Source organism: Maniola hyperantus, chromosome 4 (assembly GCF_902806685.2).
Source record: "Maniola hyperantus chromosome 4, iAphHyp1.2, whole genome shotgun sequence".
Taxonomy (NCBI): domain Eukaryota; kingdom Metazoa; phylum Arthropoda; class Insecta; order Lepidoptera; family Nymphalidae; genus Maniola; species Maniola hyperantus.
The window spans coordinates 12,237,605-12,252,292 of NC_048539.1; the positions used below are offsets into that span (position 1 = coordinate 12,237,605).

The following is a 14,688-nucleotide window of genomic DNA, read 5'->3' on the forward strand; positions in this document are numbered from 1 at the left end:
TATTAAGAGTATACAAGTTTTTAATTCAATCAAGTGTTGTTACAAATTGTTTTTGGTGTAAACACGAAGCAGCAACAATACAATATATACTACATGTTTTAGACCGCGGTGTATACTCGGTGTGAGAAGTGTTAAAGGCGTGATCAGAGAGCTCCTTGGATAAGAGTGGGCAGCGTGTAGGCTAGGGCGGGCGGCGGGGTACAGCAGGTGACGGGTGTCTGCGTAGGCTGGCTGCACTCGCTGGCGGGGCTGCTGAAGCGCCGCCTCAGCGGGTACGTCAAGTGGCATCACGTTGCAGCGCGCCGCGACCCCGTGCACGAGGCCGTCGCGCACCACAGGTCAGTGCTATGTTCCGATGGCTAAATTTGGACGCGCGTCTAGAGACACTGGGGCCGATTCTATCTACACAATCTCTAAACTAAACTAAATTAGCAGGTCTAAATCTAGTGCTATCCTTATCCGCAATCATAATTATGAAAGGGATAGCAATAGATTTAGACGTGCCATTTTAGTTTAGTTTAGAGATTGTGTACAACGGAATTAACCACACTGACAATAATCTGTCTGGTTTAACTGTGTCTTAGGATTATTAGCGCTAAAATATAAAAAACACAGTGGCAAAATCTGCTCGCGAGGTCTCTTACAAAATGTATGACGGTGTGCGTTCCGGCTCGCGTCAGATTTTTTTCTGACAGATAATTTCTGATAATATGCGGCTGGTCTTAATTTTGTTTATAGTCAGTACAAAATGATTCCTCACAGTCACACGCCATTTAAACTCTATGGGTCAACTGTTACGGCAAAAGTATACGGTTCACTGGGTTCACCTTTAAAATAAGGACTAAAATCGTACTTTTGACATGAAAGATTTGACACAAAAAGTTAAAATGCCGCGTGAGGAGTTAAATTTAACCCCTTAAATTTAAAAAAAATTATGGCATAAGTATAAAAAGTTTGATGACATATTGTAGATGGGGTACGAGTGAGAGTTGGAGCGTGCCAGCGTCGCCTCTGCCGCCCCGCGCGCCCCCTCCGCGCCCCGCCGACTAGCAGCCGGCCCCCGGGGTCCGACACCGGTCGCCCGACACCCGCCTCGCGTCGAGCGGACCCGACACGCGGTACCTGACCGACATGAAACAATCACCCACGCTACGCCGACTCACCGCCGCGAACGGACCCGTTACGTGTTTGCGTGCTCTTAATTCCTTGCGTATGTCTTACGGCGTCGCACGGACGTAATACGCACAGGCTCGTTACGGACACTATACGTACGTAGTCGCACACTCTTAGGGACAGTCGTCAAGCGCAAACTTTTATACAAATGCAAACACATTATTGTGATTATGGAATTTTATAAAAATATTTTTTGGCTGTGTTCATTGACATCGACTGGTGTAAGATTTGGCTCAAAAAATATGAATGAAAACGCAAAAAAAAATCAAAAGTGCTGCCGAAAGTAATTTTATTGTTTTTATCAATATTAATTTTGCATAGATGAATTTTAATCAGTGTTTGTTTAAAAAACCTTTACAGTATTGCCAAAATTGTTTCTCCTGGCATACGTTTTCAATTTGTGCCCGTGATGACATCGGTGCCATTGTACTATTGCCTTCGCAAGTTTAATTGCGATGTGCGTATGTTAGGGAAATGAAATAGCATTACATTTAATCACGCCCACAACTGAGTTGCTGTGCTCCTGATAGCTGTCCTCGAAATATCCATTCAATATTTTGGTTAAAATTGAAGAAAAAATGTGGGCTATGGTGCGTACCTACAATGTAGTGCGTACGCGTCCGACGTCCGTGCGTATCTGTTTGCGATGTATTGTAATGAAATATATTATTGATGTGCCTCCGGAAAACATACAGCATTTATGTATGAAGAAGAAGCAATTATGTACTCACCGCATATATGCGCGCTTCATCCATAAACATGTATATTCCTATGCAACAATGTAGTTTACCTTACCGGATATAGGGGCGCTAGTGTCTCACCCAGCAAGGCAGTGAGCCGCTGCCATCTTGGATGTCATAGCGTTGTGTACTTTCGCCGCGTGCGCGTCGAATCTAAAATTATATCGTTAATCCGTCTTCCTTTGCAAAAAAATTATTTTCAATAAGTGCAATAAATGTGATAATACGGTGATCATGATATATATTTTCTTATTATTTCGTAATATTACCGTGGGGACATTTTGGTTGGACCCCACGTGCGCGAACAATGTCGATAGGCTACGTAAGCTAATCGATCTGGTGTTTCGCGCTTATTGGTGCCTGAGAGGGCTCTTGAAAAAGGGGATACCTCGACATCCAGCAGCGATTCAAGCAACGAGCAGGATTGAGAGTGACTCCCGAGAGAAACGGCGAGAAATTACCAGGTAACGATCGATCCTCGGATCGATACGTTATACAACCAGGTGAGTTTTCTTACATATCTTATAATGCATTTACCATATTGTGTATCTAATGCAAATGAGATGCTAATTGAGAAACCAAATTAAACAAATGGCGATTTGGTTGACGAACGTGTCGACACCGACACCGAAATCTAAATCTGGATCTAGGTTTCTTTAATACAAATTTTGGCGAGGAAAAGTCCCAATGGTTACCTATAATCGGTTATTGAATCTATTTATTTTATGTACAAAGTTAATTGAGTGCAATTTAAATTTTACGCCAGTGAATCGAATGATAACATTTTATCTCGCCCACGTGGCGAGATGTTGGTTATAACAAGACATTGGTTAAATTGCTCATTTAAAGGGGTTTCGTAAACTGAAAATAACGGAGAACTGTACTCACTAAACAATAGCTAACACTTATTTGGCCCCACTGAGGACATCATGGCCGTCACCACCAATGCTTTATTATACCAAACAGAACTCAGTTAAGAATCCAGATACCCCCTTTAATAAATGACTGAAACATTCAGATGATAAAGTCGCCCTTTGGTCTAAGTATCTCCTGCATTTTTATTCTTTTGAATATAATGATTAGCAATAAAGATGGTTAAATAAATAAATAACATTCAGCAAATCATCTTTGTCTTAAAAATTATCAGAACAAACTTTACAAATTGTTTGGGTAACAGGCGAATGTATAGCATAATATATTATGTAAGGCGCAGGAGATGAATATCAGACAGAATTTTCATGGAGATGTTTATTTTAAATACTCTAAGGAAATTTTGGATACGGTATTTGCATATGTCAAAAGTGAATGGTTTCTCAGTGATGGCTGAATGGAGGGTCTTCCACTGGAAGCCTCTCGGACCTCACATATCTGATATGTGAGGTCCGCACCCTTTGTTAGTTTTGGGTGTGATAACCATTTTAAATTATTGATTAAGCTGGAAAAGTACGTCAAATCATTGTGACGTCACATGCCAGTGTTTCATGGGGCCTCGCGTGCTGAGCGTGTGTTTTGACGCTTTATAGGATACTGATTTGACTAGTTGTCAAATACCGGATTGGCTTTTAACAATAGTGACGAGGTTCTTTTTGGATAAAGCAACACTCACTGCGTTTATGCAATCCCCTGGTGGCCCATATTTATAAATATTACAGCTATAAATGCCTACAATTGAAAAACCTATCCAACACAATATGTTACAGGTTATGTAATGACATTCTAATATCGTTGGCAAGCTTTTGGTGCAAACAGTTTTTGTAAATGTCAATTACGGTATTTCGAATACCCTAATACAAGAAACTACCCCCGGTAATGCCCACAAAACAAATAATGCAACATGCAACCTGGTCACCTGTCACGACTTAAATGACACAAGAATTACTGGACCAAAACTAGTAGAAGTGGTTCACAAGGAAATGCCCAGTTTTATCCCCGAGCTTTTTCTGCGGAAGGAAAACGTTGGATCGATGCGTCTGATTTTCGACCCTCGAGAACGAAACAAATTTGTGAAACAAAACTATCCCGTCTGATTTGTCATACCGGTTCGTAGCTTTCTACAACAAAAGTTGGACAACCTGTCTAATTTTTGGGTCTGGCGGCAGCGCCCCACCTGTAACATGCTCGGTTGCGGAAACCTTGCATGCGAAGGAATGTCGAGTGCTAGTCTACCTAGACGACTTCCTTCTGGTCAATCAAGACCAATCCAAGTTATGTCTTCAGGCTGCGGAAGCCGTGAGGCACTTGGAACTTCTGGGCTGGCAATTGTGGTCAACTAAGACCAATCCAGGTTATGCCTTCACGCTGCGGAAGCGTGAGGTCCTTGGAACTTCGGGGCAGTGGGATCAATTACCAAAAGCCAACGTCCATACCATGTTGAAGACACCGGTTCTCGTCCGATCACCGAAGTTAAGCAACATCGGGATCAATTACTAAAAGTCAATTCTAACACTCACACAAGACCTACAATACCTGGGTATTCGTTGGCAGACTATAAGAAAATTCAATGTTCTTGCCCATAATAAAGAGTAAAAAACTATCAATGAGACCTTTGAGAGAATTATTACTGAAAATATCTGAAATCACTCTTCACGAAATGCAACGGTTGCTAGGACAGTCAGACTTCGCCAGTTTAGTAACTCCCAGAAGCAGACTACATTCTGATCAGATCCAAATACGCCTCAAACGTTTCGATAATATGTTTTAGACTGCTGAATCCACAATCGTGGAACAGGGAATGGCATGGCGGCGCGGAACCACATGTCTCAGGCTGCCAATATGTACACCTAAAACCTGCCATCCACTGCTTGGCGAATAATGCCTCTGATTGGCTTTTAGTGCCCAATTAAACGGGAAATTAATGCCAGAAACTTGGTGAGTGCATCAAAAATGATAGCACAGCAATAGAAGGAACTTTATGCAGTTATAGTGGCAATTGAAGACAGCACAAGAACTCTGTAAAAATCGCAAGTCTTAGTTCAATCGAACACTCATTCGTTCACTCACTCGTTCGTTCTAACGTTTATTTTAATGAACAAAGTCGTGGGTTTTACTGATTCTAACAATCGAACTCCCGCACATAACAGATTACATTATTGGCTCAAGGCTGTTACGAGGAAAACCTCCCACAGAGTGTCATCTTTTCCCTCAAGCGCCGTCCGAGATCGATTTGGTTGCAGCACAACAGATTACTGTAGTAGGGAATAAAGATGGTGTGATGTCTTTATCGACTGCAAAGATTGATCAGCAAGTTATAGATGCTTTCAACAGGTCATTGAGACATCAATTTAGCATGGATGTTTTCTTCTCCAAACTAATTGCCAAAAGTACTGACTTACTTGAACAAGTGCAGCTGGGGTGTACTTAAATGTGGCACGTGAAAGACCTTTGGGCTTCAAGATTTGAAAGCAGAGCTCAAATGAACTATAGAACTTATCAGGGACTCTGATAGATGTCACGACATTACAGTGTCCACCAGACATTTACACGGAAGCTGAAAAAATTGAGGATGGGTGCCCAAATAAAGGAGTAGTCTATACGAGAAGTAAAGAACAGGTGCTTGTTGGAAGCAATTTTTGTCCTACCTACCTACCAGACATCAAAAATGGTTAAACTGGTGCGAAACCTGGTGGCGGTTAACTTTCTATGATCCACATGTGGACACTAGGCAATTATTGACGTGGCTAAACTCAAAATCACTAAACCATTTATCATACAGGACCTTAAGGTAGAGCTCAAGCGCTAACTACAGAAGCTCTCATTTAAGCACACACTTCCCGAGATATCTAGACGAACCTATATGGACAATTGTTGCCCTGGAACGAAGGGTTGACAACTGAAAGTCTGTGTCACCGGGAAAAATATATTATATACTTTATTTGGCCCAAAGACTGACACTCACTCTTAACATAAATACGGATGGACACTTTCAAAACATAATAGTATAACAGAAAACATAATTCTCTATTAATGTACTAGTATACTACAGTAGTACTACATGTATGTCTTTGACACAGGAAAATAGGTCAAGCAGAATGAAGTTAAGAATTTAAATATATTGTATTCTTTTTATCACCAACTGTAATGAAACTGAAGCCGCATCACGTACTGTAATAGATCACTGGAACAGTTCAGTTCTTAAGCAATGTGGCAGCATTCCTGTATCCCCAGGGATTTATCAGTGGATCAACAGTAGTTTCTTTGGGGACAGATAACCAATCAATGGACGATATACTCGTATCTCGTGGTAACTGGAGATTACCAGACACTCTTGTTGAAATTATTATTGCCCGGAGGAGATCTCAAAATAACTGAAGCTTATTTTTCAATATAATCATTATATGGTCCGGTTTGAGTTTTAGTAATCCTTATCAAAATTACAGACATAAATCATTTAAATTGTTTGTCTTTTAGACATTATATTTTAACTTATTAACCCTGGTTAGAAATAACAATAACTTTAATAGGTGACAATGAATGAAGGGGACGTGGTTATTTGATCTAACTTAACGATTAATATTTTTGTTATTCAATTGACAGATTAACTCCCTTTGATTCATCATAGCGTTGTGGGTAATACATTTCACCAGCAGATAACAAACACGTCTTCATACATAAATGCTGTATGTTTTCCGGAGGCACATCAATATGACGGTTTTACATTACAATAAAACCGATATTATGTGCCGAGAGGGAAAACATACAGCATTGCAGGAACTTCTTCCTGGTGAAGACTATGACATCCAAGATGGCAGCGGCTCACTGCCTTGCTGGGTGAGACACTAGCGCCCCTATATCCGGTAAGGTAAACTACATTGTTGCATAGGAATATACATGTTTATGGATGAAGCGCGCATATATGCGGTGAGTACATAATTGCTTCTTCTTCATACATAAATGCTGTATGTTTTCCCTCTCGGCACATAATATCGGTTTTATTGTAATGTAAAACCGTCATATTATACGCTTTGCGACCTTTGAAACCAAATAACATGAACATGAACACTTTATCGTGAAAGACTTTGTATGAAAGTTAGTTGTACAAAAAGTCATTTGTTTAACACATAGAATATGAAATAACGCTTGTTAATCTATATTTTGTTTTAATACCTACCCTTTAGAGGTAATTTGAAGTTTTTTTAATATTAATTCGTTTTAATCACGATAGTATTTTATTATTTACTTAAACTAAATCAAAATGAATGGTAAAAATTAGTTTTGCTTTAATGTACCTATACGCATTTTAAAGACAATATTTTAGTAACTTTAAAAGAAAAACGAGAAATAAAGCTTTAATAGAAGTAAAAAATGCAAAATTTTATGCCCGTGCTTAAATTACCATCTTAACTTTTATAATGAAAATTGTAATATAAACTACCATTATAAATTATTATTATAGAATAGATAATAATCATTATTGATCCCATTTTTCGTTTTTCTTTTAAACACACGCAATATAATGAATTTATTGAAATTTCTAATACAAAGCTTGAGACAAATAAGTAAAATGTATTTAAATTTATAAGTAAAACATAGGTTTAGTGCAGTAGGGACACCAAAAACGTTCAAGTCATATTATATGAATTTTCGTGTAAATATTAATTTTAGGGTTTGCGGCTAATAGTTGTCGACGCGAGATTTGTAGTCATAAAAATTATAAACTCTATATTATCTGCCCAAATTGTGCAGGTAATTTTTCTCCGAACACTGAAAAGCTCCATAAAGTTAAAAGTAATTTCAGTTTATTTGACTTTTTTTCTTTTTTTTTTTGGACAAGAAAACGTCAAACACATTCACTCAAATATTGAGGCGGCTCTGGTTAGCTAAGTTTCCTTCTCTCTCGCACATTCTAACATTTTCATTGATTGTGTTAGAATCGGTACACTTTTTTTTCCTAAACAATACAATTACATTCATTTTATTGTAAGTCAAGTCTGTGTGTACAGTGTATTGAGTGTATACGATTTTGGTAGATGTTTTCGCTTATTCATGAGTCTAATTAGTAATTACATTTTATGAGCCCAATAGATTTCGAGTATCAAAACACTATATCGTAAAAGTAAAATGGAACTAAAGTGACATTACAGTGTTTTAATTTAATACGGTTGCTGCAGCTTTGCAAGTATGCACGCTTGCATTGAGTATCTCTTCCGACACTGTCAAGCGGCTTGACGTCAAGCACGTAGTGTTTTTGCTTAATCAAGCTGCTTGATGCGCCCGTCAAGTTTAATCCGTTTGATCAAGCAAACGGTATTTTTCACGTATATCGAACACTGTCGCGTCAAGCAAAAATATAAAATCGCGTCAAGCACGTAAATGCTTGACTCAATCATCAAGCAAACTTTTTAAACGGTCAAAATGCTTGACTCAAGCAAAAATCTACGCCCTTGACGTCAAGTCGCTTGACCGTCTCAAGCTGTTTACAATCATATCATTATAAGCATTGTTTAACCAATCACACTTAATTATCGACTCGTCTCGACCGTGGCTAGATTATTCCTATTCATTAACGAGTTAAATAACGTGTTTCGATGTAAATATCGTGTATTATATCGATAAGTGATGACATAGCTAATTTATACGCGGAATTTGTTTAGTAGAAACTAATTGAACAGCGGTTTTATAAATTACAGTCAAAGGCGCGGTTATACAGAGGCGAGGGCCAAAATGCAGTGCGGATATTGTGTATCTTTAAATACTTTGGTTCAAGGTACTATGCAGCAGGGTCTAAGGTTAAATCTCTCTCGTTTTAACTGAAACTAAAGTCTGAGCAAAGTCAAAGTACGCTCTATAGATCTCAGCATAAGTAAAGCGATGTGTTTTCTGAAATCTTGCTATGTAAACTAAACTTTATCATCAAGTCACTTATAGTCGGTACAAAATGACTCGTAAAATTTATTTCCTCACGCGCCATTTTAACTCTATAGTCAACTGTCATCTGAAAAGTACGGTTCACCTTTAAAATAGGGTCTAAAGTATTTTGACATGGAATTTGACACAAAAAGTTAAAATGGCGCGTGAGATAATAAATTTTACGCGTTGTTTGCGCCCAGTGTGAACCGATTATATTACATCTGCGCCTAATATGCACAATGTAGATTTTCACAGCATGTACTCGAAGATTTTGTTGAAGAGCTGTTTTCATCAAATCGCCTTAGTTTGATAAAGATTGTTTGAAGCAATAGATCAGGTTTTGGAAACACGAGTAGATGTGTTTCAGTTATTTAAGCGATATGTTTATGTATCATTGGTTGTATGCCCGTTAAAGAACTGATGTGTAGTTCGGAATGTACAAAATGAAGTTTTTACCATATATATGAATATATCATATTTTAATGTGTAAGGAGCAAGGATTTCTCTGTTATTTATTGATTTGAGGTAGAAATACGGTTTTATATGTTATGAATTATGATGAACATAATTATATATTATGATCAGTGCTCAACAGCTAAAGGGTTAGTAGGGAAATTTAATTATTTAATCATCCATAGTTGAATTCATCAAATGGTGTCATAGACAAATCAAATACAGTCATGTAACATGTTTCGTCTATGACAACCAGAATGGGTGTCCAACTCAGCGTAATTCCCTGCCTAATATTATGCGCAAACACGCATACAATTTTCAGCATATTAGTACAAATTACTTAGTTACATCCATCACATAATGAGTGAATAAATTATCCAGTAGGATTTCCTGTCTGATTTCAAATTTCATTCACTGGTTACTTTATTATCACATATAGCACAAGTTAGATCTACTTAGTTGAAAGGGAAGGTGAATACGAATACGCGTCTAGTATGTTTTTATAACAATAAGAAACAAACCTAACTTTAGAAATCCGGCTCGAAGGACCAAAAATGCTGGATAGCACCCACCCATCCCGCATATAATGTCATTTGAGATATCCTTGCTCTCCCTTGATGTTTTTAAATCAAATATGTATTTTGACATCTATTATCTAAATTCAACGCTAGGAATTAATTGTATAAACTCTAATATTTAAAATAACAATTTTCAATGTTGTTTTAAATAAAGGTATCTTAAATTAATGTAGAGCCAACGAGAGTTTCCGTTTTTGACGTTTCATTGTCGGTAGGGCGATTGTCTAAAACCTGCATCAATCATTATTACAATCTCAATTGTTCTGATTGGCTGAATTTATGCGATTCTTGTTGCAACAATGCATTGTAGCCAATAGTGAGCGAGCGTTAACCAATGAGAGATGATTCCGATCGTGACATTGTAGCTGTCATTTTCCCGCAATCGCGCAGCTGATATCAAAGTGATGTGTGCGAGAGGGCACACAAAGTTATTATGTAACTGTCAGATGTCAAAAACGCAATCTCTCGATTGCTCTAGGAGAAAAATCTGCCTCCATTTGATACGTTTCTTTAATAGTTTCGTTTATGAAACAGTTTTAGGTACAATCAATTCCTGTATAGTCCGTACAAAATGACTCCTCACGCGCCATTTTAACTCTATGGGTCTACTGCCATGTAAAAGTGCGGCTTCACCTTTAACATAAGGACTAAAATCGCACCTTTGACATGAAATTTGACACATAAAATTAAAATGGCGCGTGAGGAGTTAAATTTTTTGGGTTATATAGCTAAAGCGTTCCCTAGTCGGCACAGAACGAGTGCAAATCGCTGTATGCGAGCTGTTTTGTTTAATTGAAATTAATGTACGTATGTATTTAATAAAACAACGATTTTGTTTTTCCTTTGTAATTATTATCGCAATAGTTATTATGTTAAAGTGTATTGTAATAAATGCGGATCAAATTTTTTTCAATGTGTTTTGTTTGTTACTCTTAAATATCGATATCGGTCAAAATTACTACAATCAATTTATCTGTAATCAGTCGATAAGTTACTTATTACAGACACAGGGCCTGATTTACCCACAGGCTAGGCTAAGCCTAGGGCACAAAGACCGAGGGGGCGCTACCTTTCTCAATCAACTGTAACTGGTCTTTGCAACAACCCCTTTTTCCCCCTCAATAACCGTAGGATAGTAGAATTTCAAAAATGAACATTAGTAAGACGAAAATCATGTCTAATGCTCATGTCCCGCCCTACCCAGTAATCGTTGAGAGCTCGGCACTCGAAATTATAGAAGGGTGTGTACTATACCCGATAGGATTTATTGCACATCGAACTTTAGAAAGATTTTGTCACTCATATCTATGTGACGTTTTATCGGTCTCAACGACAGACACAGCGCTCCACGAAACCATTCTCTCTTTTTTAAGTTAGATGTGCAATATTTTCTGCCGATTTAGTACACTGAACACTCAATCCAGCTAGGTAGGTCATAGAGATATTTGAGGTAGGTTCGAGAAACAGATTAGCCGCTCCACGACTCCGCTGTCTGCGTCCGGAAACCAAAACCTTCAAACAATGCGTGTTACCAGTGATGACATAATATGGATCCGAGGACACATAGGCCTCATAAGAAAGCTCAGGGTCACTCAGCGGACGATGAGTTTTCTACGTAAGTAATTAAATTAGGAATGAGGAGATCTGTAGTAGAACCAGAGTAACTGACATAGCTAAGTGGGTTGCAAAGCTGAAATGGCAATGGGTGGGCGGCACATAATTTGAAAAACCCATAGACGTTGGAGTCCCAAGGTGCTTGAACCTCGCACCGGAAAGCGTTGCGATGGCAGACCCCACTACGCACCAAGGGGCCCCACGGCCCTCGATTACCGCGAATTCACATTGGGAATACCTAGATTAATAGATTTCGAGGGGTACCGAAAAGGAAACAAATATGCGCTTCCCATTGGCAATATTGTAAAAAACTTTGCTTCGCTTTATCAATTTCTGAGATTTTTTATTCCGATACACATTAGCCCTTGACTGCTGGTTGTGGTAAGTGACGAATGAAAGCCGGCTAACTTGGTATGGCAGTTTCATTAAACCCAATAACCCTGATTGGTTTCTAAGCTTAAGGTGACGCAGTACGCTCGACCTAACCTGTTTGCTTTTCACTTGACATTGTATGAGAAAGGTGAGAGGCACGATGATTTTCACTGAAATCAAGGGTTTAGAAAAAGTATTTTTGAGAAAAAACTACTGAGTTTATGTTTGCAAAGTATAGTTATTTCAACTAATGAATAAATAAACTATGTCTAGTGTTAAATTTCTTTAGAATTTTCATACCCCTAATCTTATTTATTTACGCGCAAAGTTGTCATAAATTTAGTGTTAAATTAGGAATCTTTAGAGGCTCGTAACTTTAAAATCAATATTTTTTTCAATATTTTACATATCAATAAACCTATATAACGACGAGATAAATCGATATAATACTTAGTTTTGAGCGTACAATATCAAATAATGTAGTAATTACCCTCCTACGTTTGTATGAAGAAAGCTCCGTCCTGAGCCCTCTTAAGCGAAATTATTAATTCCCAAATTGCCCCTGCCGTGCTGTGCCTCCCATTGGCAATATTGTAAAAATATCCCGCTCACTTCACTCTCCATGGATCTCAGCCTTTCATCATCAAACCCATCGCCGGCTCACTGGTCACTGGTCTCCTCAGAATGAAAGGGGATTGGTCATACCTACCACACCAATCCACACTCTGCCAAGTGCGGTTTGGCCGACACTATGGATTTCACCCTTAGTCCGATTTAAATACTGCTCCATATTTATCAAAGTAGAACCATTAAAAAGGAAAGGGTCAAAAAGGAAGGGCCAAAAACAACTTTGTAAAATAAAATAGGTAACTTTAATGATAAAACTTTGTACAATAATTTGTGTTCTCTAATCAACAAGCTAACACTAACCAGTAAATGACGTTACGCATATAAAAAAATATAATGTTGCAAGATTACAAAAATAACAAATTACTTACAAATTAATAACATACTGAAAATTATGATAATAGGCATAAATAGGCACATTACAAATTAACAGCTCTTGTTAATTAATAAAATTATAATTTAAGAAAACTACCTAAGTTTTTCTACACGTTTCTTTTCTACTTCCTCTTTTAGAGCGATTACAAATTTGTGATCGTCTAATAGATTACAGAGGCTTTTTATTTCGGGATTTGAAATCCACACGATAATTGGATAAATTATAATAATAACATGTTTTAATTTTTACATAATGCCCAATCAATAATGCAGCAATCAATAATAATTCAAAGAATTAAAAAATTCTTATTTTAAAGACTCTTTGGTTACACTTAATTAGGCGTCATGGTGGCGTCATGACTCATGAAATGCACATAATTTTTATATTAGATTCTAATTTTAATTGGTACCTATTCGGATGTACACCTCTCTTACTACAAAAATAAAACATCTTAAGCTAATGATTAAATTGATATTTTGACAGTTTTTATATAGGAAATCTATCAGCAGGGCGATTGTCTAAAACCTGCATCAATCATTATTACAATCTCAATTGTTCTGATTGGCTGAATTTGTGCGATTCTTGTTGCAACAATGCATTGTGGCCAATAGTGAGCGAGCATTAACCAATCAGAGATGATTGCGATCGTGACATTGTAGCTGTCAAACAACCGCGGTAGGGCCACTGGTTTTAGGGTTCCGGACCTCAAAAGGATCCTTATAGGATCACTCTGTCTTGTCTGTCTGTCGTGTCTGTCAAGAAAACCTATAGGGTACTTCCCGTTGATCTAGAATCATGAAATTTGGTAGGTAGGTATAGGTCTTTTAGCACAAGTAAAGGAATAAATCCGAAAACCGTGAATTTGTGGTTACATCACAAAAAAAAAAAATCTAAAATTATTTAAACATGGCGCTGTTGTCATATATTTGCAGTGTTGTACATAAAAATGTTAAAATATCTTGTACAATGGTAAGGAACACGAGACGCGAGTCCGACTTGCATTTGAACTTTTTTTTTAATTCTATTACAAGTTAACCCTTGATTGCGATCTCACCAAGTGATGATGCAGTCTAACTCAGACTTCAAATGCTGGCTAACTTTATTAAACCCATACCCCCCTTACCTTATCGGTTTCTACACGCCATCGTGTCGAAAGGTTTAATCGCTTGGCGGCACGGCTTTGCCAGCAGTGTGGTAACTAGCCACGGCCAAAGCCACCATACGTTTGAGGGAGGTAAGGCATTAGAGTCTATACACAGACGGTCTACATTTGTTTTGCAAGCCAAATAAAAATTCAAGTTTCGATGGAGTTGGCAAGTGTCGATGCCGATCGACTGCGCATTCCGCGCGCAGTTCTTAGTGCACAGCATGAACTGCACGCGACAGTTGCCATGCATTTATGTCAACACCTTAACAACTCATCCAAACTGTTTTGCGATCCAAATGCAGACCGCCTGCACAAACCCTCAATTTAGAACTGTCAATTTATTTTAGTTTAGAGATTTGTGAACGAACCGAATAAGCACCATTACCTTTTCAACATCTACTTATATAACTAAAGGTTTATCTAATTTAAAAGGCTTTTATACCTATCATTAGTGTAATGTGACGGTAAGTACCCGCGACCGTATCTAACCGAATCAGACCAATATTTTGTATAATCTGTAGTAGTTAGTGAATCGTAACTCAAGCCTTTTAAAATGTTTATATCAAGTACTTTGTACTAGTTTAGAATTAGCTGAAAGATACACATTTGTTTAAAAATACAGCTTATACTCAACAAAATTATTACAAACTAGCGTTGTACCTACTAGGTAGAAGGTACAAGACAGAACATTAGAGAATTAGTTAAAAACACAGCATATAATTTGGTAACTTCGAATAAAATATAAAATTCTAAACTTTATAA

The 14,688-nt window shown here is 37.7% G+C and overlaps 1 protein-coding gene across 4 annotated transcripts in view; it reads left to right on the forward strand.

Annotated features, from left to right (window-relative positions):
- LOC117981843 (dual specificity mitogen-activated protein kinase kinase 7-like) overlaps positions 1–10,698 on the forward strand; it is a 32,133-nt gene extending 21,435 nt beyond the window's left edge. The window contains exons 15-16 of one of the 4 annotated variants that reach the window (XM_034968057.2): positions 227–338; positions 972–10,698. In XM_034968057.2, coding sequence (XP_034823948.1) covers positions 227–338; positions 972–1,050 — 191 coding nt within the window. In that variant the 3' untranslated portion in view covers positions 1,051–10,698. Of the gene's footprint in view, positions 1–102; positions 339–971 lie in introns of those variants that run through there. The other 3 variants (XM_034968058.2, XM_069497990.1, XM_034968059.2) reach the window with 3 other exon arrangements.
- The last annotated feature ends 3,990 nt before the right edge of the window (positions 10,699–14,688 follow it).